Source organism: Lathamus discolor, chromosome 1 (genome assembly GCF_037157495.1).
Source record: "Lathamus discolor isolate bLatDis1 chromosome 1, bLatDis1.hap1, whole genome shotgun sequence".
In the NCBI taxonomy this organism is placed as follows: domain Eukaryota; kingdom Metazoa; phylum Chordata; class Aves; order Psittaciformes; family Psittacidae; genus Lathamus; species Lathamus discolor.
Window position 1 is genome coordinate 8549887 of NC_088884.1, and position 27635 is coordinate 8577521.

The 27635-nt window shown below is 44.5% G+C and overlaps 1 protein-coding gene across 5 annotated transcripts in view; it reads left to right on the forward strand.

Annotated features, from left to right (window-relative positions):
* The window catches only part of PPM1H (protein phosphatase, Mg2+/Mn2+ dependent 1H), a 166726-nt gene extending 139899 nt beyond the window's left edge, over positions 1 to 26827 (forward strand). Inside the window, exons 10-11 of one of the 5 annotated variants that reach the window (XR_010613675.1) lie at positions 24616 to 24925; positions 25998 to 26827. Coding sequence is in view for 4 of the 5 variants with exons in the window: in XM_065684254.1 (XP_065540326.1) it covers positions 544 to 691 (148 nt within the window). In the remaining variant the exon portion in view is untranslated. Of the gene's footprint in view, positions 1 to 543; positions 5381 to 10847; positions 10885 to 24615; positions 24926 to 25997 lie in introns of those variants that run through there. The other 4 variants (XM_065684378.1, XM_065684449.1, XM_065684523.1 and 1 more) reach the window with 4 other exon arrangements.
* The last annotated feature ends 808 nt before the right edge of the window (positions 26828 to 27635 follow it).

Sequence of the window (27635 nt, forward strand, 5' to 3'; positions counted from 1 at the left end):
TCATTCCCGTGGTCAAGGAAAATAGACAAGTTAGCCTGCTTGGTTTAAAGTGTCATTTGGGGTTTATTTTTAGGGCTCTATTACCTGCTTTCAAATGACTTTGTTAGAGCTTGTCTCTAAAATAGCTGAGCTGTGTTTACCTTCAGGTGTGTCAGTTAACAAGGGTGTAGTTCTTAACAGCAGAGAGTCTTATTTGCTGCTAGTGGGGTCCTCAGTTTTTCAGACTACTCCTAGACAGCCAATTTATTAATGCAAATGTGTTTAATATTTTTGCTGAAAACTGCTGAAGCCAGGTACCCAAATGACCCGTGATTTTTGATTGATTGGTGCCTGTCAGATACCTTTAGATTCTGATGCAGGAGCTGTTGCTGAACTGGAAGGGGTTGCCTTGTGGGCATGCTGTGGTTTGCATTTCTCCTGCCTGTTTCTAAAACCCAGGGAAACTTGTCCTGGTAGGTCACAACAGTGAATGTGACAGGCTGTAAAAACCCACTTTCCTCACGAAGAGGAGCACTCCCTGGCTGTATTCTGCCTTCTCCACAGGTACACGCTGGCGGCGCAGGACCTGGTGATGCGAGCCAGGGGAGTGCTGAAGGACCGGGGCTGGAGAATATCCAACGACAGGCTGGGCTCTGGAGATGACATCTCTGTCTACGTCATCCCCTTAATACACGGGAACAAGCAGTCATGAAAGTAGCATCAAGAGTGGTTATAGGATGAGGATCTTTCTGGAAAGGGCCTGTAAGAGACAATATGATTTTGGTGATCTGACCAGGACACTTCCAATTGATGTAATCTATTCAAAACTAATGCTGGAGGGGTATTTTTCTGCCCGAAACGTAGGGCTCTGCACATATACTGTATAAGATAAAGATAACCCTTAAGATTACAATTTCCCTATAGAAATGGTTTTGGTGCTTAACAGGAATGGGATTTAAATGCTGCTAGCATATTATGGATTCTGTTATCCCTCCAGGTGGGGAATTTACTTTTTTTCTCAGTTTACCATGTAGCTTGGAAGAGCCATTTCGGTTGTGAAAGTAGAAGTGGGCATCAGAAGCCAAGGAGGCTCCTGAGATCCATCCCCAAATATTCAGAGGGTGACTGGGGTCACATCTCATTTAAAATACCTATATATATGCGTATGAGACTCAAGAGTTTTCTTCTTTCAAAACGTTGCATTCATGACTTAGCTATGGACAACTTCAAACTTGTGTAATCCTTCGAACCTCCATTTTCCTCTCCCGTCTCTTCTTCAGTAGACTATACTCCTGTATTTTAGTAGGAAAACTGAAGTTGTTTTCAGTGTGACTGTGCCTGTTTACTGCAGCTAAAACAGCCACCTGCAAAATTGTCCAGGAGAAATAGGTCACAGTCCTGTATGGCAAGATTTATTCTGGTGTGAAGAGTTATTTGTCAAGATTCCCTGTGGTGTGTATACCATGGATTATACAGAGCCCGCAAACTCGGCTTTATGTGATGTTTACCTGGAGGCCGTGGTTTCTTTGGGATCAGAGACTTGCATTCACTGAATGGTTCTGCCTGCTTTATCCTGTTGGAAGAATCCCTGACCATACAGCTTTTGCATCGGTTGGGATTCATAAATTTATTTGGGCTTCTGAATGTGTTTTTTAGTTGGATTCCTACTTCAAGTGGTGGTATTGTTGTCGTTACCAATTTGGATCCCCAGATAGTGATCTATTTAAAAGTCATTTCATGTCTTCCTGCGTCACTTATTATTCACTCTACATTTGCCTGCTTGACTTAGTGATCAGAAAGCTTGTAACTTGCTGTGCTCTTGGTACTGAGGACTGTGGTCGAGGATCAAAAGATCCTTGTGATAGATACAAGCCCTTGGTTAGCTTCAGCAGCTTTTTTCCTAGCAGTGATGAATCAGTTTAAATGAAACCTGAGTAAAATATTATCAGAGTGAAAGCAATAGTCCAAGAGAGAAAAAAGAGAATAAATCTGCAGCTTAACCTGGCTGCTGGTTCTTCAAGCGGGTGCTTCATTGGCAGGAGTCGAAGAGAAAACAAAATCAGAATGTTCTATCATAGGCAGTTATATCAGCTGGGGAGCCAAGGTCAACCATCTGCCCCCAGGTTTTGGAGCTGCTCATTTAGTTTGTACTTCTTCGATAGCCAAAAGTCAGGGAACTGGCATAATTGTAGGGCACTGACTAGGAAGTTCACAGATGTTGCCTCCTTTCCAAAGGAGGAGGAGCAGGATGCTGTGCCCTTTGCAGACTTTCTCCTTAACAGGCATGACCTGGAGCTCACCAGTTTTGTAACTTATAATGTGCTGTGTAAGCACCCCATAGCGCCTGTGCAGTGTAGCTGCCCAGATGCTTTATTTGATTGCATCCGGAAGTACATGTGCAACAGTCTCAGTGGATTTAAACTACCCTTACTCTAAATCTCTACACCTAGTAGGAGTTTCAGGCTGAAAAAAGGCGATGCAGGGGGTGTAATGGCTCAAATGTGCAGCAAACGGCATGATTTTAGCCTGAAAACACTTCCATGCATTCCCCAGTGCCTGCGTGTGATAAAGCTATGCAGAACATGGATGTTTTGTATTCTAGAGCTTCAGCATAAATCAGTGGCATATCTGATTATGTGTTGTCACGCTTTATCTATTCTTTCCTTATTTTATTTTCCCCTTCTTTTTCTGTGTGCAGCTGGGTGAAAAGAGAGGTTTGGAGTCTAGAATATTTTCACATGGCCCCTTATGTTTTAAAGTTTAAGCAAGAGATCTTCTCTTGCACTTTTTTGGCCTAATAAACTTGTAAACATGCTTTTCATGCTCTGTGTAACTCCTGTTGTCTCTTCACAAATGCAGTTGTGTAGTCCTCTAGCAATTCAGTTGCTCTTCCACAAAGAAACTAATGCCGGCAATTCCAGCTGAGTCGCCTGAACAGCAAGGAAGCTGGTGCTTGCTGGCACCAGCTAGAAGCCTGAGTCAAATATTTCAGTGCTCACACATGGTTAGTCTTCATTTGGTAACATGGTTGTCAACGCACACGCCAGTCATTATAAAAGCACTGAGTACAATGTGGTGGCAATGTATTTCCAGTGTAGGGTTTGCCAGAATTTGGAAGTGAAACTTCAAGGCAATGGAAAATGCCCCTTCTCGTTCAGGGGTGTTTTTAAACGTACCTCTGGGCAGATGGGCTAGCAGAGTGCATGACTTGGTGGGAGCAAACTGGCTGGTGACTTCTCAAAGCAAAACCTCATGGGCACTGCTATGGTTTTGTGAATTCGCCTCCACTAAGTTTGCTGTTCGTTTGAGGTATTGCCATCAGTCAGCCTGCTCCTCTGCAACTGGACACAGGTCGAGTTATGTTAGCTTTCAGGCCTCTCCTGGAAAGGGCAGAAGTACAATATAGGCACTTGATGTCAATTAGCATCAGTTAATAAATCTGAGAACTTGAAAGGATAATAAAAGTTTCCTACTCAGATGTATGTGACTGAAACTATGCTGTGATGCTTTCTGTTTTGCTTTTTTATAAGGTATCTGTTACACGTTTACATGCTTTCCTCATTAGAGCATCTCTGGTATGCTGTGGTAGCACTTGGGCTTTCACTTCTATCTGCTTTCAGTAGGAGCTTCTTACGTGCCTGCACTGTGTCTGTGCTCTGCTTCAAGGTGTGACATAAATACATATACACACCAAAGCCTCATGTAAATAGGAGGTAGGAGTCATTTATTGAGGAGGCGTTGTGAGAAGCAAGAGTAATTAAAAGCATTTCCAGTTCCCTTTACAGGTTGAGTTATGTGGGGAGTCACAGCATTAGAAGCCACTGGTGGCAGGGAGCATCCGCATTGCACAGTGCTGTGTTCAGACCTGCAGCTGCTCTAAGGGCTCGGTAGAGCTCCTGAGCTTGGAGCAGCCAGCCTGCTGCCTCAGATGGGAGCCAGTTAGTCACCAAGTCCAAATTTTAGATCCTGGGCACATCATCTTAGTTACTGCCTGCTGCTGGCAGCAGTATGGGGTTTTGCCAGGTTCGTGTCTGAAACTGTTGAAGCCTTAGTAGCAAGGAACCGCAGTCCTGAGTTACATTGGTATTCATACCACTATTGCACAGTGCTGCGTCCTTGCCTGTGCACAAGCACTGCTTAGAAAGTCAGGCAAGGTCTCGGATGATGGCAAGGGAAGGAGGTGTATGCTGTTTAGTTCAGGTGAGCCGACAGTGCAATGTAACTCTGCCTTCTGGTGCCTAGGCCACTCCAATTCCTAGAAACTCAAGCCCAAGAAGCTTCTAGCATTCTCCTGTTGCAGAAGGTAATAGACCCATTTCGGACGTGCAGTACAGCCTAAAACATTCTTGGTTTAAGTTGATGAAGAAGGTAGGTAGAAACCTTGTTTACACCTGAAGTGAGGCACACAACTCCCTTTTGGTACAGCAAGGCAATGCTGCTTCCTTCAGCAATACAATAGGCAGTTGTCCAAGAGGGCTGAAGCTCAGTGGCCTTGTGCTGGAGAGAGAGAAAACCCAGCAGGGCAACAAGCTGAAGGAAGAGTGGTCAGAGTCTGCTGTTTGCAGTGAAGTCCCATGTTAAAGTTACTTCCATGTTAAACCTGGACAAGATGCCTGTGAGGTACCATTGGCTCTGCCCCCGGGGTATTTTTGGGGAACTGCACTTGTTTGGGCAGATTTTGGCTTTGACCTTTTGCTGGGTTTGTAACAAACACTACATACTCCTAGCAGATCTGCTGTTTCTTCCTGCCTTGGTGTTTGGCGTTTATTTTACATTTTATGTACAAATACCTTCAACATTTTTGTATCAAACATGAACTACAAACTGTGTGGAATTGTTGTTCCTCTCTGACATTTTTGGTGTGTGAATAGTTCTCCTCCATGTGTCTTAGATGAAGATACAGTGATGTGGCTGCCATAGAGAGAGTGACCAAATGATTCTGTAACTGTGCTGCTGTATATTTCTACCTGTGATGTACTTGAAGGAGGATGCCCTTGTCCACCTCCACCCTCATTCTTTTTTCTTTCTCTCTATTTCTCTTCTTATTTTTTGACCATTGCTGCTGGTGTCCTTTCATAGTGTCTTCTTTGGGGTTGTTTTTAGTAGCTGCCACCTTTTTCTTTCTTTCATTGGACAAGTTGTCTTGCTTTGAGATCTGTACAGCTGTGTAGGTTTTACATGTCCTGAAGAACGGAGGAGCTGCTGGAGGAAGATGTTTTGGACCAATGTACTTCTGCTTTGTGACTGTGAAATGTTAATCTTTTTTGTAACCTAAGAACAAACTAATGTTTGGTAAAGGGATATATTTTGTGTTTTTTGAAACTTTTCAGTGCAATGAACAAAAGAGGAGGAGGAGGAAGAAGTGTATGCGCAAAGTTTTAAAATAAAATTTTAAATTATATATTATATATATTCATCTATATCTATACCTGTGATTGTTCTGCCTTTGTCCTGAAGAGTACCTATGTCTCTTTTTGTGTATTGCTAATTGTGCGATATGGACAAGTAGCCCGCCCTGCTTTACCAGGGAATGGATGATTCACTGACAAAAGGTCCCACTCTTAATTTAATGAAGTAAATCCCTATGAGGTGCATTAGCATACGGGCTGCTCTGGCAGATTTTGGCTGTAGGATGACTGAGGGAGCTGTGTGCCGCCATCAGATTATGATCACATTGCTCAGGCAGTGTTGCTCAGATGCCGTATTGTGACTCAGTGAAGAGCTGTGCAAAGTGATCAGCTATCAGCTCTCCTGACCTGAGGCACTGGGTGCAGTTTCTGAAATAACAACGTAGTTGAAATAAGTTTTCCCTCATCCCCAGTTCCTTGGGAATCGCTGTCTCAAATTCTGCTCTGGTTTATGGTAGATCAAAAAACAAGGGTGCATTAATGGGTTCCACTGAAGCAAGCTGCCATGCTTATCTAGTAACCAAAGATGAAGGCACTGAAGATGCAGTGACTAACACCAGCCTCCTTGCATTGTACTGGCACAGAGCCACAGATGATGCTCATCCAGGTTGCCAGCAAGAGGATGAGAATAGGGCACGTATCTACTGATTATATCTCTGAAATGCTGCACTGTAGCACAGGCGGTTCCCCTGATTTCTATTTCACCTCACGCTTAGTAGAAGAGCAGTGAAAACATTTCTCTAGCGTTACCCTAGTTCTGAAAGAAGTGCTGCATATGCCCATTGCATTCACTGAGCGTAACTGAAAGCGCAGAGAAGCCATGTGTTGCTTTCACCCTGGTTCTTCTCACTCTCCCGTTAAGTCCAACAGTTTATTACTGCAGTCCGGCCACTGGGTCAGGTTTAAAATCACTGTGCGAATAAAACTTCGGCACAGCTTTGCCTGGCTGGCTGGTGTCAGCTGAAGAAGTGAGTGTTGACTGCGTGCAGTGACAGGGAGCTGTTGCACGGCAGGTGAACCTAAACGAGCTTGCTTCGCATCGTTCTGTTGCTTCCACATCTCTTACGCCCTGCATTCTGTAAGCTTGTAGGTCAAGTAAGGCTTGTTGTTTTCATTTTTTAGGTAATGGATACAACTCTTCAAATCTGGATGTTGGTTTCTGTAATTCCTGTGGGCAATAAATCAGTGCTTAGCCAAATAATACATTCATGGTATTCTACTGAATGTACTCAGTTAACTAAAGCGACATCAGGGAACAATCCCAGTAATTTGTTGCATTTTGTACAGTTTCTGTAAAACGGAGGCCTGAAGTTCCATCTTTTTAATGTATCCTGGTAGAGCAATGTACCCTCGCAAAACTTCACTTCTTTATGCTACTGCAGTGCAGCTTTTATGGATTCCAGAGTTTCTCTCATGCTTTCCAGGAAGGCTTATATAAACCAAAGTTACTGCACATCCTGTTCTTGTTAGAAGGAAGGATGAAAGCTTCTTTTAAAATCCTCTGCTTTGCAAAACAAAGGATGCCGTAACTTTATAGGGAGAAAAGAATTATTTCAGGAGCAATTGTGCTTTGAGGACGAGGTGAGCAAAAAGGAATAGGATCAAGGTAGACAAAATGGGTCCACAGGTAGATAAAGAATCTGTGATTTGGAGATGCTTAATAATTTAAAAACAATCATAAATTGGAAGCTGCAGAAATCATCTCCAGCACTGCCATGGAATACTAAAGGGAGAGGGAGGAAGCTGCAGTAGCAAAACTAATTAGCTCTTTACTGCAGCTCATTTAAGACTGATTATTTAGATGCATGGACAGATGAGATCTCTGAACCTTCATGAATTTGGGGCCACCTAAGATTAGAATTACATTATTTTTCTTCGGTGTCTTAGTGCATAATTTCTCGGGCTCTGGAGTCAAAATGTCCCCGATCTTTACCTCTGAGCATTTATTCTCAAGCAGTCCCTTACGGTGTTCTGTGAAGACAGCACTACAGCCAGCTGTAGTGGTTTGGCATTGTCCCTGAACTTCGTGGCCCTCCCTGGATTTGCCAGTCTGCTCTGTGGTAAGTCAAGGCCTTTCCCGACAGGCTGTTCTCCAACAGTGCATCTTCCTGGTTCATTTATGCTATGGGTGGTGGTTTTCCTTCCTTCTCCTTACTGTGCTTCTCTTTGATTTAAAACATTTGAAGTAAAGTGCTTATTGAGATGTGCCACTGAGTCCTTGGCCACCCACCTCCTCACACTTTTGCTTCCTGTGGGTGCTGCTATAGGCAGCGCCACCAGTGACGCAGGAATCGCTGGTAGCCAAAGGGAAGCCCTGTGGCAAGGGGAATGATTTCTTCATTAACCCTACATCCATTGGGTCATTACCTCAAAGCAAAAACTTGCATGCATGTAAAATGTTAATTGTTCTATTTGAAAGGGGAAAGTTTAATGGGTTTGAATTGATTTTAGAGGGTTCAACTTTTTGAGCCCTTGTTATCCCAGTTCTTTGGCCCAGCTATTCCCTGGGGAAACTGCTTTTTCCTGACAAATTAAGAGTTGGCTGAAAGATCCAAAGGTTTTCACACAAGCTCCAGTGCAGCATTTAGCTTCTGGTGTGACAGTTTTTGCTTATTTCTGTAATTATTGCTACAACTTTTGGGGGACTAAGCAAAGAAACCTGAGAATTTGATGGTTTTCCATTAGGAAGGTAAGGCTTAAGATTATGGAAATTCTGCAAGATGCCCCTGAGTAAAACTACAAGGAGAGGTGGTGTTTTCCCATGAGTGGCTGTTGAAGACAAATGACTAGGCAGTCACCTCACTGAGTAGCACAGATTGGGCCTGAATGGAGACCGTTCCTCTGCCCGGTATACTATTCAGTCTAGCTTAGGGTGTAAAAGCAACTGATACACCTGCAGTCACCTAAGTCTGGGGAAATTTCAACTGGCTCTGCCCATCCAGATCCCTTAAATGTGTCTTAGTTTCATTTCCAGTCCCCTGTGGGCTGAGGCCGCCATTTCCCAGCACAATGCACTATCCCAGCATGTACTGAGATGGGGAAGGGGAGACAAGAAGCAGCCAAACCCAGCTGCAGTTCTTCAGGATGTAGATGCAAACAAATCAATTATTCAAATAGGGAAATGCCAAAGAAGGTACAAAGGGCTGGGAATTGCTACATCCACAAGCAGTTTAGACCTTGATTCTGAAAGATCCTCTCGTCCCCATGTTGTTCCTGTTCCCTTTCGTTCCTGGGTTGGTACCACAGCCAATTGCATGAAATGTCTTGTTTCTTACCATCCTCCAGCTTTCCCCAGAGCTTTGTCAGTGCCAAGCGTCAACTGCATCTCATCTACCTGAGATCAAGGTACTCCATGAACAGGCACCTCATTCAAACTTCTTATAGAATCATAGAATCATAGAGTAGTTAGGGCTGGAAAGGACCTCAAGATCATCCAGTTCCAACCCCCCTGCCATGGGCAGGGACACCTCACACTGAACCATCCCACCCAAGGCTTCATCCGACCTGGCCTTGAACACCGCCAGGGATGGAGCACTCACAACCTCGTGGCCTCCTCTGGACTTGTTCCAACAGTTCCATGTCCTTTTTATGCTGAGGATACCAGAACTGCACACAATACTCCAGGTGAGGTTCTTATGCTGCATTTCCTGAGGATGGCGTTCATTTTGCTCCCAATGAAAAAAACAAATTTACTTTGCTGATCTTTGCACCCCTTCTTAATGCTTGTTTGTCACCAGAACTCTCGTGATTGATTTTTACATCTGGGAGTGTAGGATTTGTTAGAAGAGCTGCAACATCGTTCTTTCTTACCCGTCCTCTGCCTAAGCACCAGAATAGGAGCAGTTTGAATGAGCCAGACAAGAATCAAAACACACCCTCCAAACTGAGTCACATGTCCAGACATACAAGCATTTTATGAATGGCAAAAATATTCAACACAATGCTCAGGCACTAAATCTTGCTGTGGTTACATTCTTCCAGGAATGGTGTTTTCGGGAAGGCCTGTTTAGCGCCAGAAAGAGGAAGGAGAGGAAAAGAACGAAATAAAGATTTACAGTTACATAAAGTTTCCCAGTTGTGCTTCTCTGCTACCGCTCCTGCAAGATTTCCCTGGTGCTGGCTTCACTAGGAATCATAGAATCATAGAATCGTTAGGGTTGGAAAGGACCTTAAGATCATCCAGTTCCAACCCCCCTGCCATGGGCAGGGACACCTCACACTAAACCATCCCACACAAGGCTTCATCCAACCTGGCCTTGAACACTGACAGGGACGGAGCACTCACAACCTCCCTGGGCAACCCATTTCAGTGTCTCACCACCCTAACAGGAAAGAATTTCCTCCTTATATCTAACCTGAATTTCCCCTGTTTAGGTTTTAACCCATTACCCTTTTTTCTGTCACGACAGTCCCTGACGAAGAGTCCCTCCCCAGCATCCCTATAGGCCCCCTTCAGGTACTGGAAGGCTGCTCTGAGGTCCCCACGCAGCCTTCTCTTCTCCAGGCTGAACAGACCCAACTTTCTCAGCCTGTCTTCATACAGGAGGTGCTCCAGTCCCCTGATCATCCTTGTGGCCTCCTCTGGACTTGTTCCAGCAGTTCCATGTCCTTTTTATGTTGAGGACACCAGAACTGCACACAATGCTCCAGGTGAGGCCTCATGAGAGCAGAGTAGAGGGGCAGGATCACCTCCTTCGACCTGCTGGTCACGCTCCTTTTGATGCAGCCCAGGATACGGTTGGCTTTCTGGGCTGCGAGTGCACACTGCAGCTGGCTCATGTTCATTTTCTCATCGACCAGCACCCCCAAGTCCTTCTCTGCAGGACTGCTCTGAATCTCTTCTTTGCCCAACCTGTAGCTGTGCCTGGGATTGCTCCGACCCAGGTGTAGGACCTTGCACTTGTCATGGTTGAACTTCCTAAGGTTGGCATCAGCCCACCTCACAAGCGTGTCAAGGTCCCTCTGGATGGCATCCCTTCCCTCCAGCGTATCAACCGGACCACACAGCTTGGCAGGTACTTGGTCAATGGGACATAGCGAACATGAACGCCCAACTAACTTGGAGTCCGGAAGTTAGCCGTGTGGCTCAGGCTCATTTCGAGTAAGTAAGCTAGTGCAGAATATTAACATTGACTTTATAGCTATGTATGCATGTAGGAAAAAATGGCAAGAAACTTCGAGCAGCAGCTGAATGCTTGGAAGATGTGACCTGTCTGTGCCTGTTCCAGGAGCTGACAGCAAGCACCCGTCTCTAAATACACCTATTTCAGCTGCCAGTTACCCAGAGTACAGCTAAGCAGTTATTTGTGCTTTTGTTAACAAACCCTCCACCTTTAAGGGGGATTAGTGGGGAAGAAACAGCACGACACCGCTTTTCTCCAGTGCTTCATCCTCAGTGGAAACTAAACTGAGTTTTAAAACCTGAGCTGGGAATAGCTCCGTTTTGTTCATTCTTTGGAGGGATCAACAGCTACCCCTGGACTGAAAAGCTTCCCCTATCCACAAGTCCTGGGAATGCGCCAGTCTGTGGCCATTGGATGACTTGGACCAGTGAAGCCGCCTGCTTTTGGCCAGCAGGTGATGACTCCTGAGCCTCCTGGTGATGACTGGAGGGGTCAGTTCTTGGGGATCTGCAAGGCTAAGCAGTGGCTAAAAATGGTGGGGCTCAAATGGCTGAGTAGAGGATGAAGTCCTTCAGGATATAGTTGGTTTTATTTGGATGAAAGCTGGTATTTGCACACTGCCCAAAACAAGAACAAGAGGAGCAAGAACACCAACTCTTGTAAGCCCCTCAGTAGAGTCACTGCTCTTCCACTAAGGAAAATGCAAAATTAAGAGATCTTCTTTCCTTCTGCCCTGGGAGCAGGCAGAGAGAAAGGAAAGTGTGGTCAAGAACCCGCTTAAGGTTATAGTCTGCTTCAGAAATGGAGCTTGACAGTAAGGCTTGTGCTTTCGGGGTCTCCTGGTCGTGCTGGGCTATAGCAGGCTCTCCGCAATGGTGGCGGTTGTCTCAGCACACCTGGGTTGTGTTGCTTTTCACCAGATCCGTGCTGCTCCTGAAAACAGATGCTCTGAGGTGCCTCTTAGGGCTTTCATTTTTCAAATGCATCCAGGGCCACAGGGCGACGACTGCGTCACAGCCTCCCCCAGCGACTCCCCAGGGCCTCCCTTGTACCAGAACACGCTACGTGCAATGAGCCCCTTGCTCGCAGGAAGGTGATTCATTTCTGAGGCATATTTGTAGGGGGGGAAAAAGTGCTCTGAGGGTGTTGCTGTGCCTCTGTGTGACCTGCATCGGGGATGAAGCAGAAACCTCAACAGTGCAGACATATCCCAGGGTTGCTTTCGCAAGGCGCCGGGGAAGCAGTGGGGGAAGGACGCGAGCAGAGCATGAGCAGCTCTGTTGCTTCATGTGAAAATAAACTCTAATAGCAATTAAGGGAAGGGAGTAGGGAATTAATAAGGCAGTAAAGATTTTTCCAAATTGGTCACAAACCATTGGTTTATCTCTTGGAAAAGCTCAGCTGATGAGGATTCTCTCATCCCTTTGTCCCCCTGTGTCTTTCAATAATCATCCTTCTTCATGCAAATATAGACGGAAAGGGGGGAACAGTGAAAGGTTAAAATGGAAGCAGGCTATCTTTCATCGACATGGTAATTTTGCTGCTTGGCTCCATGCCAAGCGCTCACTGCAGCCACTAGCTGCCATTCCAACATGAGTGAAAGGATCTTTAATAAGAGTGTAAATAAAAGCCAGGCTGAGAAATGAGTTTTCCATCCCAGCAATCGCTGGCCTAACCTCTGCTGTAAATAGTCTCTCAGAGCGGCACAGATGGAGTACCAGCACCTGGGGATCAAGGCAATCTCTGCACAGTGCAATTTAAACAGCTGGGTACAATTGAAACACGAATTAGCAGGGATAGGAGGGATCCCATTTTGTGCACGAGGTAAAAACAAATAATTCACTCCTTTTTTTCCCCCTTTACAGAAAAAGAAGGGGGGGGGGGAGAGAACTTTTGACATGATCTTGTGGGAGGTGCTCCTCGCTGCAGCTGTTAGATTAATTTAACCATGAGGATTTCCCACAAGGCGCTGTAAAAACAGAGCCCTAATTTACGATCATTGATTTAACAGCTTGAAAGTGATTTATCTGACCTCAGCCAAGATAGCGAGGACACCAGAAGAATGATCGGTCATTCTGGGCTTTGTGCGGCTGTGATTGGCCTTATTAATTTAGAGCAGAAGGTCTGTTTCAGTGTCTTACTGAGGCAGTCGAAGGCAGTTGGCAACTGAACCATTTTAAATACTCTTCTTTTTATTTTTGAAGCATTACTAATGCTGCTAAGTGCTAAGAATTTATTCCACATGGAAAGGATCCTCATTAGCTACGGAACGGTGAGGCTTCCTTTAGAGCTGCACAACCCGACGGCTGGTCTTGGGTTTGCCAGTTGGTTTTTTTCCTTAAGTGGTATTTTTCCTGTTGTTGGGAACCTCAAGCGCCCTGTGAAATGGAATTGTTCGGCATTACAGTAAATGAGAAATAGCTTTGGGAGAGATAAAAGAGGTTGGCACAGGGGATTGCTGCCTCTTGCTCTTTTTAAGGGTAGGTTTCAGAAACACGTAAACACTTCGCATATTTTACTGGTTTTATCATTCAGTCCTCTTTACGGAAGTTATAGAGTGTATCTGGTGTCAAGTAAATATACCAAGGCTTTATTTCAGACGAATATGCTCCTGTTAAAATGACTGCCGCATCCACTACTGAAATGTCACAACTGAGTGATGCAATTTCGTCGCACAGATAAGAGGGGAAAGGATGAAAGGCAAAGGGAAAGGTGAGCGCTCTCTCTCCAGCAAGAACAACCGCGTTCAAGAGCATGAAAAGAAATCCAGATGCTATAACAGTTTACCTGCACCAGAAATTCTGAGTACAGAATCGGGTGTGTTTGCACAAGTGTGTGCCCTTGTACAGACACCACAGAGGAGGTGCCAAAACTGCTTCTTGCATTGGGAGCGCTAACCAGAAAATTGGGCTGGAAACACTCGAGTACCACTTGATGCTGCCACCTGGACTGCCGTGTAGTTGGGTTGAATGTCACTGATTTGGATGGCTCTGCATTTCATTCACTGCTGGATTATGCCCAGCTTTAAAGCCCGTCACCAAGGATCGCAGTGATTATCTTGCCACTTTCCAAGGGGGGAGACAGACATGCTGCAGGCTAGGATTTCATCCACGGGGATGAATGCTTGCAGCCATTTCGCTATCCTGATGAAATGCTAGCTGACCTGAAATTAAGGTAGTACACTTAATCTCCCTGCAACAGGGTAAAAAAGCAGACAACAATATCTCAGCCCTCCAAACTACGAAATAATAGCAGTTATTTTCAGAAGTGAAAAGACTAAGGTAACAAATAATGTAAGTTATGAAATACATATAAAAGGCCCCCTAAAAGCCTCATACACTTTCTCAAGAGACTGAAGAATCATAGAATCATAGAATCATAGAATAGTTAGGGTTGGAAAGGACCTCAAGATCATCCAGTTCTAACCCCCCTGCCATGGGCAGGGACACCTCCCACTAAACCATCCCACCCAAGGGATTCATAAACAGCTATCTATCTCACTAACAGGTTTGGGGGACCAGTGGTAACTATAAAGCAACCTCAAAACCCCGTACAAATAAAACAAAGGTGAAGCCTACGTTATGGGCCTGAAGAATACAGAAAGCTGTATGTATGTCAGCCTGCGCATCTACTTGCCATCATCTTGTGTTGCCATCTATCCTGTGTTGTTCCCTATAGCATAATGTAGAGACATTAGGAGAATACAATAAATTATATGTGCAGTATTACTTTGCTGAAGTTCAAATCTATGGGGAAAAAAGGTTAATAAGGTGAGTAGCACATTACGATGTTTCCACACACTTCTTACCCGAGACAAGAGCCTCCTAAATAAATAGTATAAACCTTCTTCAGAGGACTGACCTGTATGCCAACGACTCTTTGTTCCACCCAAAATAACGCTGGATATTTCTTCCCACTTAAAGCCCATCCCGGATTGGTTCAGATCTAATTCTGGAATGTTACGAATTAGCATCCTCAGCAGCACAGGCGTCACAAACACTCTGAGAGGAATGACTGCTTTTTAGCATAGGGATCACCTGGGGTTTTTTATCCCTTAATTTACCACTGACTTCATTCTAGCACTTGATGCTGTGGCACACGTAGATGTACATGAGGCTTACAGGTTAGTCTAAAAGCACAACTGGGTTTCATTTATCATCACAGAAACATCAACCTAAAAGACATTCTCTTTTAGGGATTGTGTTCCATGCCATCCTAGAGTACTGTTCATCTCAGAGTTCTCCTGTGTAATATTCCTAAGGATGGTTTAATGGGCATCTCAGGGTCTAAGCCATGATGTGACTTGTTTACTGCTGAAGCACCAGCCGTTCGGTACTAGAATATACAGAATGACTTTTGGCTTCTATTTAAATAAATAGCATCCTCAGTTACCATGTTCACGAAAACATTCCTGCTTCAGCAAGTGCCAGAGAGACTGAGATGACCCAAACATTGGAAAGAAAAGAATTCCAGGAACTGATGAGGCCGATGAGATGATCTTTGACACATCATCCTCCTTCCCTTCTTTGAACTTCCAGAACTATTTGCTTTAATTACTGCAAGAACAGTCTGCAGACAATGAAGACAGGCTGAGAGAGCTGGGCTTGTTCAGCCTGGGGAAGAGAAGGCTCCATGGAGACCTTAGAGCAGCTCCAGTGCCTAAAGGGAGCCCACAAGAAATCCGGAGAGGAACTTTTTACAAGGACATGTAGTGACAGAACAAGGGAGAATGGCTTTAAACTGACAGAGGAGAGGTTTAGATTAGATATAAGGAAGAAATTCTTTACTATGAGGGAGGTAAGACACTGGAACAGGTTGCCCAGAGAAGCTGTGGATGGCAGCTTCCAACCTGGCGGTGTTCAAAGCCAGGTTAGATGGGGCTTGGAGCAACCTGGTCTAGTGGAAGGTGTCCCTGCCCATGGCAGGGGTTGGATGATCTTTAATGTGCCTTCCAACCCAAACGATTCAGTGATTCTATGGAATATGCTACAAAATACCCTGTGAAAAGTGACAATGTGTTTACCATTCAAACAGGAAAATAGACAGCCCCTTCCTCTGATGCTGCTTGACCCTGCTAGCTCTGGATCGATCCACAACCCTCCCACTCCTGCTTATGGTGTGCCTGCTCCCAACAACAAAGACCAGAAGCAGACTTTGAAGGAAACCATCAACTGCCCAAGGCTGCAATTAAAGACACATATAGCTGTATACAAAGCACAATAAAAAGTAGTGTTGCAAGTCTCTCAAGTATACCCATAGCTTAAGAAAAGACACTGCCTGGGAGTTTGCTGGACTCAAACTATGTGGTGTGACCAGGAAAAGCCCAGTTCTGCCGGAGGAGTGAACAGCATGAATAGAACTGGCTTTGTGATCGCTTCTCCACCATCCTGTAGTCAAAATGCTACACATCTTACAGCAAAGTCCAGGAGACCAACCACCACCATGGGGAACAGAGCACTGGCAGGAGAGGAACCCCACAAGTTCCAGACAGATCTGCCCCTACAGCAGGCTGGAGATGCACTGCCCTGCATACAAAGCTCTAGAGCTCACCCTGGCAGCTGAAATGAATGCTGTGGTTGTGCTCATACGTGCTTCAATGCTAGGGAAAACTGCTAGAATGAAGATTATGAAAGTGAATTAAGGGATGTTCTGTTTGCTTGTTTTACCTTTGTAGAAGATTTAACATTACTCGAGATCTCCTGGAGAAAGGATCAGTTCCAGTAACCCACCCAGCCTGATTTGGTCTTCATAGAGAGGCTGTTAATTATTTGTCAGGTGTACAGCATATTACTCACAAATGCAGAGGTAAGAGATAAAGTGAAGTCTTGAAGCTGCAGGACCACAGTAAGGGAAGTCATTTGCAAACCTCAGTTTTGCTTCCATGGGATGCATCCGAAAGTCACTGGTAATTTTGTTGAACGTTGAGTGATGCCGTCGACAGATCTGTGAGAAGAGGGGTCACTGGGAGCTTTGCTGGAAAAAGTGTTTGTAAGTCATCAGTTGCTAGTGTGCAAACACCTAGAGCACCTCCTGTATGAAGACAGGCTGAGGAAACTGGGGCTGTTCAGCCTGGAGAAGAGAAGGCTGCGTGGAGACCTCATAGCAGCCTTCCAGTACCTAAAGGGGGCCTATAGGGATGCTGGGGAGGGACTCTTCGTCAGGGACTGTAGTGACAGGACAAGGGGTAACGGGTTAAAGCTTAAACAGGGGAAGTTTAGATTGGATCTAAGGAGGAAATTCTTTCCTGTTAGGGTGGTGAGGCACTGGAATGGGTTGCCCAGGGAGGTTGTGAGTGCTCCATCCCTGGCGGTGTTCAAGGCCAGGCTGGATAGAGCCTTGGGTGGGATGGTTTAGTGTGAGTTGTCCCTGCCCATGGCAGGGGGGCTGGAACTGGATGATCTTGAGGTCCTTTCCAACCCTAACTATTCTATGATTCTATGATTCTATGATGTTGCAACAGATGGAAAGCAGTACCCAATTGGCTGGGGATGAGCAAACCAAGTGACGGTTTGTGAGATCAAAGACGTATGATCAACCTTCAGGATGAAGGCACTGACTCCGCCTCATATGCAAAGAACTATCCACTGGATTATAGCTATTACCTGCAGGTATAAAGGGGTTGCAGAATATGTGTGTGTGTTACGCTTAAGAACACTTTAAGATGGGAAGATGCAGAGAGTTTACATGGATTGCATTTGTGTAATAGAAAATGCTGAATATTGTATTCCTGCTTTCAGCCTCCTTCCCATGGAAACAAACTAATTTCTCATTATCATCAGTGGTAAACATAGTCAGAGCTATATAACTTAAATTTCAGTCTTTAATGGAAACATGCTTCATCTGTAATGTCATTATTCCTATCATCACTGCATTCACAGTCATTTCTTGTGGCTGGCATTCGGCCACCTTCTACCATCAGCACTGACAGCAAAGGTAGACACAGAGGTTTTCAAGGAACCACTCAGAAGAACACAGTTCCCAAAGACACGGGGTTTTTAAGAACCCTATGTTCTTAAACAGTGCGCTTCATGAAAGAGCCACCCTGAAATATTCTTGTTCTCACCATGTCCTCTTTTCTACTAACAGCAGAATCTGGACTTCTGAACAGACTGTTTGGATGTTGATCATTCGCTACGGCCGAGTAACAAACCCCATGCTAGTTTTTAGCATGCTTTCTGTAGATACTTTCTTAGGTGAGGGCGAGTGAGCAGTAGTCCTTTAAAACTGGGCGCAAGAATTATTCATGCATGTACCCCGTTAGTTTAGCGAAACTCTTGAGTTTCATGTTTTTCTTACATTGCGCTTCTGTCTTCATCGTGTTTTCTCCCCCATCAGACTAATTAAATCTGGAAACTACAGACCAGTGAAACCAGGATTTTCCAGGAAAGAACATTGAAAGAAAGGAGTATTCTTATAGAGGCAACGTTTCTGAAAGCAGGAGATGAAAACCACCCGAATCTGGGGGACAACAGGGACAGAAACTGTAGAACAGACGATGAAGGTAACAGACACCCAAAAGCACAGTCACAAAGACTTCATTTATGCTAGTCACTATCATTAAATATCCCGACACTGCACCCTATCTACACTAGCATTACAGTAAGAACTAAATCAGGCATCTGGCTGTCAGCTGGGGTTTCTCAAGCATGTCTTGAGGACACTGGTTCTCCTAGGCCAAAGTCCTATGGATATCACCACCCAGAGCCACTGCACAGCAGGTGTTGGGGCGTTTTAGGGATCTGAGGAGCTGAGCCAGTCAAATCCAGGTTTCCTCTGGATTTGTGCCCAGAGGATGAGTTCTCATGCAGATTTTAAGGTAAGTGGTAAGAGTGAGCTCTTGCAGCCTTTCCACTAGCAGGCGTTCTTCAGCTGCCCAGATAAAGGCAAATTTTTCTCAGAAAACTGACTGACTTTTCTTTCTGTTGGTCAGATCTGGATGAAATAGGGCTGTGGATCGAAGGTCCGAAAGGAGAGATAAGCAGATGCACAATCAGATAAACTCTGTTTTCTTAGAAAGCCAGGTTACAAGTGTTCAGCCATAGCGAACTGGTAAAAAAAGCAAGTGAAATTACCTCGTAAAGCAGAACAAGCTTTTGAGAAAGAAAGAACAAAAGAGCATGTGACTATGATTTGCTTTATCTTCCTGTTTAAGAGACATGGGGAAGGCTGAAAGGCTTAAAAACTACTTGGCTGCAATGTTAAGTGTGTAAAACAGTTGCATGACACCACAAAACGATGGTCAACAAAAGGCAGTTATCGTAAGAGAGGATCAAGAGACACGGAGAGACCATCTAGATAAACACCGAAGAGCATTCCATAGGAAGGGGCTCTTGGAAGCCCAGTCTTATTCCTGGCTGGTTTTACAACTGACTCACAGAGGCCTTCTCATGAGTTTACAAAATGCTTTCTTAAAACCAGTCTTTTTTTCTCTGCCTTTCTATCCCCCCCCTTCCCAAAAGTCTGTTTAGGATGAGTATTGTTCTAACAGCACTTCGTCTGTCTTCCGCCATGCCATGGTCTGTGATGAGCCTGCATATTCCTCCCTCTTTCTGTTCATGTAGGCATAGATTGCATGTAAATAACGCTCTATTTCCACTTACTTGCCCCTGCATGGGTCTAAATTGAATCTCAGAAAGTATCCATACTACTAGCATATCCATTAAGAAATACTCTGTACTGTTCTCAGTAATTCATCAATGTTAGCACCAACTTTTGAGTCATCTGTTGATCATTACACCTTTGCCCTTCCTTCTTCAGGAAATGGGAAAATTCCACTGAAGTTTCCAAGAAATTTGTACATTACTGTTCATTGGATCATTATACTTTTCAGATCCAAATCCATAACTTTTATCTTAGAAACATATTTCTGGATCCATTCTCAAGACAGGCTACCCACTTTTATTCACAAGGGAGTACCGGTTACGTACTGATGCTAACTGAATCTTCCTTAGATTCCCCATCTTTTCCTTTTTAACGCCTGCAGACCACTGTGTCATCTATTCTCTCTCACAGTCCATGCATCATGTTCCCCGTTTCTTGGGCACCAGATGCTATCATCACATTTTTTTCCTCTTTTCTGCTGATCCTGCCTTCTCTCCTCTACTCATCTGCTACTCTTCCTCTTTCCTTCCTTCCTCCCTCCAAGCTGTAGCTAGAATTTGTCTTACAATAGATCTGTGTTATAAAGAAGGAAAGAGCAATATTTGACTGGAATTATCCACCATTATATTTGTTAGTATTAACTGGAAGAAGATTAAGAAATGTATCCTACTAGAATCCATTCCTGCAGCATATTCTCTGTGGATTCATTAACAGTTGTGGGCTGGTTCAGGGAAGATAAGGTTCTTACCAGCATTATTAGAATTGGAAAAGAGCAAAAGTCTAGTCACTATAAATTCAATATCATAGAATCATAGAATCGTTAGGGTTGGAAAGGACCTCAAGATCATCCAGTTCCAACCCCCCTGCCATGGGCAGGGACACCTCACACTAAACCATCCCACACAAGGCTTCATCCAACCTGGCCTTGAACACTGCCAGGGATGGAGCACTCACAACCTCCCTGGGCAACCCATTCCAGTGCCTCACCACCCTAACAGGAAAGAATTTCCTCCTTATATCCAATCTAAACTTCCCCTGTTTCAGTTTTAACCCGTTACCCCTTGTCCTGTCACTACAGTTCCTGATGAAGAGTCCCTCCCCAGCATCCCTATAGGCCCCCTTCAGGTACTGGAAGGCTGCTATGAGGTCTCCATGCAGCCTTCTCTTCTCCAGGCTGAACAGCCCCAACTTCCTCAGCCTGTCTTCATACGGGAGGTGCTCCAGTCCCCTGATCATCCTCGTGGCCTCCTCTGGACTTGTTCCAGCAGTTCCATGTCCTTTTCATGTTGAGGACACCAGAACTGCACACAATGCTCCAGGTGAGGTCTCACGAGAGCAGAGTAGAGGGGCAGGATCACCTCCTTCGACCTGCTGGTCACGCTCCTTTGATGCAGCCCAGGATACGGTTGGCTTTCTGGGCTGCGAGCGCACACTGCAGCCGGCTCATGTTCATTTTCTCATCGACCAGCAACAAAAGTATCATGAGAGATGTGAAGTAGTCCTGATAGGAAGATAGGAAGAGGTAACCAAATTCAGAAGAGGAGGAAGGGGTTAAGTTATAGGAACATTGAATCAGGAGATATATTTTATGTTCATTACATAGTAAGGTAATACTGTTCCAACAAAAATAAAACCCATGTATTTTATGCAAGACAAATGAGGTCATTAGTTTATGTTTGAAACTGGTCTGATTTCTGTCACAGACCTCGGATTCTCTCTAGTACCGTGCATTTTTGGAAAAAGCTAATGAAAACAGCCACATGGGAATGGTCAAAATAATAATAATAAAAAAAAAAAAGGAAAATAAGATCCGTCAGGCAAAGGTGTGAAAAAGTGCCTGAATAGATGCATTCATTTTAAGAAAATTATTCTCTACGTGTATGTAAAGATCTGTCCTTCTTTTCAAACTGCAAAATCACTTGAAGGAGAATGGAAGTTACTTTGTAACTACAAGAAGAAAAAAACCAGCCAAAATGGAAATTCAATAAAGAAGTGAAATTATTGCCGGATTATCACATTTCCATCTATCGTTGGTGCAACTGCTAAAGCCTTGCTTATTTTTTGATATGAAATGGCATGTTCCTACATGGAGCAGTATTCATTTGCTATCAAGTCAAGCAGTTTAAGAACTCCAATTTCTTTCCATTGATTGCAAATATCAACATAAACGCAATCATTTACAACCTTTCCTGCAGACTCCCAAACTCAGGTTTTATTGGATGAAAAAAAAGGGAGGTGAAGGGGGGAGAAAATATAACCACACGTGTTGCTTTTCAAGCAGTTCATTCTTTTGGTTTTGTAGTTACCAAGCACAGGCATTTCTGATAACCTCAGGCACGGCAGTGAGATGGAGAGTTTGCTTGCTCCTTTTATCTTTTTCCTGTAGGTTTTAAGACAAGTAGAGCTTTTCAGGCGCCTACTAGAAATACAAAGGCAGCTAAACAACTTGTGTTACACGGCAATGCCCCTGAACTACAAACCCGAAACCATGTTCTAGGTCAGGTTCAATATAAGGATTGTTTCAGAGTACCCCATCCAACAGCACCAGTCTGTGATTTAGGTGACAGTACCATGGGACGTGGGTGCAGACAGCTCAAATGAGGTTCAATGGAAAAGGTTAGTAATTCTTGGTATAGCTTCAGACTAGTTCTTCCAAACCACCAGACTCATCTGTGTAGCACTGCATTTAAGTCCTACTTCTCTTACTGATTCCCCAAGTTCACTCGGAGCAGCTGAAAACCCTCAGTCTGTTTTTCCTGACAAAATTCTGTAAATGGCTCCTTACAAGTGTTGAACAAGGCAGAGATTACGTTTAGCTGGTTCTGCTGCAGCAGACCGCAGAGGAGAATCCTTGGAGAGAAAGGGCAATTTCTCAGCACTAGCTTAAGAGAAAAAAATCTGTTGGCACAAACACAGATGCTTAAAAATAAATACATCATCCATGTAAAAGAGAACAAGGAATCTAAGAAAATTAGCCTTTGTCACAGTCTTTCTGATTGATACTTTTTCTGGTGTGAGAAGCAGACCATCACGGAGACTGATCTGATGGCCCATGTTAAGTGATAGCTTCTTCCTGCAGCAGCAGCTCAGACGCTTCTGTAAATGGAGCATAGGATCTGCATTACTCTGAAGGAATACTGACCATACCAGCACTGGATTTAGCAATTCCCCAGTGCCTTCTATAGCCAAAGACGACTTGCATGGACTACACCAGGGACTGTAGTGACAGGACAAGGGGTAGCGGGTTCAAACTTAAACAGGGGAAGTTTAGATTGGATCTAAGGAGGAAATTCTTTCCTGTTAGGGTGGTGAGGCACTGGAATGGGCTGCCCAGGGAGGTTGTGAGTGCTCCATCCCTGGCGGTGTTCAAGGCCAGGTTGGATGAAGCCTTGTGTGGGATGGTTTAGTATGAGGTGTCCCTGTCCATGGCAGGGGGGTTGGAACTGGATGATCTTGAGGTCCTTTCCAACCCTAACTATTCTATGATTCTATGATTCTATGAATATACACTGTTGAATGAAGACTGTTTCTAATGCTGTCAGTAATTTGGAAAACAAAACCTGCTGGAATTAAGATGAGAACAACAGAAAGAAATTGTTGGAGAAGGATAACTCTCCTGGGGCAGAGACTTTGTTTTGGGGGGTTTGGTGGTGGTGGGTGTTTTAAAATCAAAGTTTAAAATGTAAACACCTTTGCACTAGCAGTACTTGAATGCACATCCAGAGAGAAGCAATGTGCTATCACAACCAAAGCCAATGATGATAGCAAATGAAGCTCAGCTTCAGTAAAAGCAAAGGATGCCTTCTGTTGCAGCCATGCCATAACACTAAAATTATTGTAACCCACTTGCCATCGCAGTCCCATTATCAGGCAAGTTTTTCGTATAGCACAGACACAGCAACACTCCATTTATAAGTGGTTTTAAATTATAACACCAGCAAGTATTTACACTAGGTATTTCCCACTGACTGCTTAAAACAACAAAACCCCCCAAACGACACCACCACCAACACTACCACCAAAAAAACCACCAAACCCCCCACTCCACCTACAGTCCAATGAGTGCTGTGAAGGCTGTGACTTGCAGAGCTCTTCGAGTAGCCCTTTTCCTTTAAGGTGCTAGTACAGCATCTCCTGAGTCTGTTCACACTCCAACATATAAAACCAGGCAAAAAGAGCTGCAGAGCTGTGTAAAAATGCACAGGATGGGGGGGGGGGTGTGTGGTGTGGGGTGCCTTTCAGCATCAGCTGCTGCTCCTTACCCTTCCCAAGCCACCGCAGCAGTAGCTGCCTAACCTTTTGGGTAAGTTTGCAGCAGCTGGACAAGCATGGGGGGTAGCAAGTTTCAGTTACTACCACCCTATTAGTACCGACGAAGCCTGCCTTTTGGTGACAAAGGAAAATGAGTTTAGTAGCTGCTAAAGGGAGGAAGAAAATACTTGTCTCTGAAGTTCTGGTGTCCTCAACATAAAAAGGACACGGAACTGCTGGAACAAGTCCAGAGGAGGCCACGAGGATGATCAGGGGACTGGAGCACCTCCCGTATGAAGACAGGCTGAGGAAGTTGGGGCTGTTCAGCCTGAAGAAGGGAAGGCTGCGTGGAGACCTCATAGCAGCCTTCCAGTACCTGAAGGGGGCCTATAGGGATGCTGGGGAGGGACTCTTCGTCAGGGACTGTAGTGACAGGACAAGGGGTAATGGGTTAAAACTGAAACAGGGGAAGTTTAGATTGGATCTAAGGAGGAAATTCTTTCCTGTTAGGGTGGTGAGGCACTGGAATGGGTTGCCCAGGGAGGTTGTGAGTGCTCCATCCCTGGCAGTGTTCAAGGCCAGGTTGGATGAAGCCTTGTGTGGGATGGTTTAGTGTGAGGTGTCCCTGCCCATGGCAGGGGGGTTGGAACTAGATGATCTTGAGGTCCTTTCCAACCCTAACTACTCTATGATTCTATGATTCTATGTACAGGTTAGGATGGCCAGACATTGCCACATCTAGAAGAAAAAGAGACCAAAGGACCCCGAGCTTCCGCAGACAAAACTATGGCTGGCTGCTTTAGCCAGTGGGAGGGCAGCCAGCTGCCTAGGTGCAGGAAAGGAAGACAAGAGCCAGGAGCAGGTGTGGTGGTTGGACAGTTCTGGGCACATTCCGTGACCAATGTACCTGCCATATATGTTTAGATGACCATCAGAAGAGCTACACCCAGCAGAAATGATGACACTAAAGATAACGCACCGTCATTGCAAAGTGATTGTCAGTCCCAAAGAAGGGACTCATTTCAAAGGCCAAAAGAATGTCCCTAAGCTAGAGGTAGATGTGTGCCTTGTGAACCAGAATCAGAAATATTAAGCTTAGCACGATTTCTAGAAATGGGGAAGGCAGAAGGATAAGGAGCCAAGGAAACACTAGTGACAGGCACACAATAACTATTTCATAGAGAAAAGAGTGGCAAGTAGCACACATTACCGCAGTGGTGCATTGTGGATGATTTTATTTTTCTTGACCATAGGAGGAGAAGAGGAAGAAAATTGCTGACTGAATTTTCAATAGCCATAGACATTCTGCGGAGTTTTGCACTACAGAAAGAGAAGGACAATTACCGTGGTTATTGCCCCTTTTGGACTCAATGGACCTGAGGTATTTAAGTACAATAAGGATGGCAGGATTACTGACTCCTAAATAAGAGCGATCCAGGGCCCACAGCACCAAGTAGAAAGGACTGTTTTGATGACCAGTCTTTGAATCCTGCATCGAAATCACTGCAAAAACGTAGCCACTGAGTAGCCATGGATTTTGATGGTGAAGACAGTCATTGCCAGGTACCGTTTTGACCTAGCAGTACCAATTTCACCACCTGCTCTATAAAATAGCCATAAAATGTTTTCAAGCATCAAACACAGATCAGTGTGTGCAGTTTAAAGAGACAGTTGTAAGACCAATATCATGTTTCAGTTCTACCACTTTTCCCAGTCAATTGTTCGAATGTTTAATCACTCCTAGCACTCAAACTGTGGAAATCAATGGCATAAGATACAACTGCCTCTTTTGTGCCTCTATATATTATTAAAAGCTCCCCACAATCAATTTACTTTGCCATATATAAGTGCTGTATTACCCTCCATCCTTCTCTTTGATCTGCTGAATACGTACACGGCTTGTGTCTTGAGACTTTTTCCCCAAACACTTCATTCTTTGAATTCTCTCCAACAGTCCCATTTTCTTTCTGAATTAAGATGACCAGTCCATCAATATACAATAATCAAGTCCTATATGATGGGAAGATCACTTTGTTCAGCTTAATAGCTAGCTTTCTGCATACCGAAGCTCTGTAGCAGAAGCCCACTTCAAGGGGACTGCAATGATACCATCCCCTTTTGAAATCTTTGCTTAATGAGATGTAGTGCCTTTGCTGACTACCTTGGTCCATGTATACTGCCAAAATCAGTACAAAGTGGTTAACGTGATGCTGTCTTGTACCACATGAAATACCAGTGTTATGAGCCCAGGAATCTCATCCTGCTGAATTCTATTGCAGACATCCATACAAGAAACGTGCAAGCCTTTATAAAGAATGTGGGGGAGGCAATAGCAAATCCTACCCAGCTAAATCGTAAGAAGGATAACCTAAATCTTCAGTTGTACCCCTTTCCCATTACTTTAGATACACAAAATAGAGAATAGAAAAAACACTCCTGTTTTGACAATCTTTACAAACCAAAATGTTGATAATAGCATTAACAGTGTCCTTAGGGATGGGAAAACAAATTGAAATAGCCTAAAGGTTCATGTCCTGAAGCTTACGAGCATAACAAGAGAGAAAGGGAGAAGAAAAAAATCTAAATGCTAAGCAAATAAGAATATGCCATTTGGTCTTACTAGGTTTTTCCATAGCAGCCACTATTAGTGAAAAGATGTCGTCCGTCAGTCACTTCAAGCTCTGCCACAACTATCATCACATCAAAGACACTGCTTTTTACCTGCTCACAAGATTGCAGAAGACAAGCTTTTCACTAATTAAACAAGACTTGATTTGCATAAATGCAAAAATCAGAAGAAGTAGAAAAGAAAGAGGGAGAAACTGAAGCACAAAGGGGAAATCAGAAGTAGCCAAGCCTCGGTATTTTGGGTAACGGTTGGAACGAGAGCAGAGCGAGTGAAGGCGGTGAGATCACCTCAGTTCTTGCTCCCTTGGCTCAGCCTGAGCACTTTGACATTTCAGTGCATCACGAGTGAACCCAGAAGTCTGCAAGTGTGGTGATCCCCACTGGTGTTGACTTCACAGGTAAAATCAGTGCATCTTTTCACTCAAAACGATGAATTCCAAAAGCGATGAAGAGAGGGAAAGCCCTCCTTTTCTACCATTTAGGCTTAATTTTTCAAACACCAGGTCCACTGCCATCATTTTCCTGTGAAAGATTCCCATTAGCCATCAGATATAATCTCAACACATTCTTCAAACCAGCAGGAATTTCTGACTGAATTAATTCTATTTTTATTTTTTTCCTGACGTTTACAAATAATTTTATATAACAGAGTTGCCATCTGTTACCTCAAACTACTTTTAGGTCTCTATACAACACATCCTGAGGATGTAGCCTACTTTTTTGCTAGTAGATATGATGCTTCATGACTGACAGTATCAAATATGTTGGCTTGTGACTAACAAAGCATTTTGGATTGCTTTGTAACAATAAATGCTCCACGCGTACTGTCCTACCAAACACTGTGTCATCTGCAGTTACTGTTATTTTGCCCTCTTGTGCATTGATAACAGAACAATACTGGTATTCATACAGAGAATCGTAAATGTTGGCCTTGGGATGCACATGCCAGAGTAGATGGGCCTTGAGAAGCAGACCCATTACCCAGCTCAGGTTCACTCTCTGCCTCTGCTGATGCTTCTGGAGGTGGGCCAGAGCTGCCTGCCACCCCTCCTGCCACACAAGTCAATAGCAGGCCAGGGAAGGTACCACAAGGACCTCAGAATTACCATAAAGGATGTTCTGGGCAAATGCCAAGTCCAACCTTGGCATGAGCTGACCACAGCCATCTGGCCAGGCTTACACATGATCATCGTGACCAGCTGAGCCACCTGCATTAGGGCCTCCCGAAGCAGGCGATCCTAATGGAATGGCACCTGAGCCTTTTGCATGCTACCTCCAGGTTCAGCTCCAGCTAGCTGCAGCTCATGTGGCGGCTGCTGGGGGTTGCCAGGAGCCATGACGATATCCTGAGCACCCTGCCATCATGTTGTTACAACAGCAGCGCCATAGGTAGTACAAGGCTGGGGAAGGGAGGGGAGAACATACTGCATAAATATTTAAGGACCTCTGCTCCCACTAGACCTTGACTGATCATTTTATTTGGGTTTTGATTAGCATCACTGCTATTTAGCTACTTTCTTTAAGCCTTGCGCTTTGTTGCCTTGTTAGACCATTTCGACTTTTCAGCCATTAAGAATGGATTGGTAAACTTAAGCACTTGCTTCCTCTGCCATCCTTCCCTGTTTTCTTTTCTACTCGAGCCTAA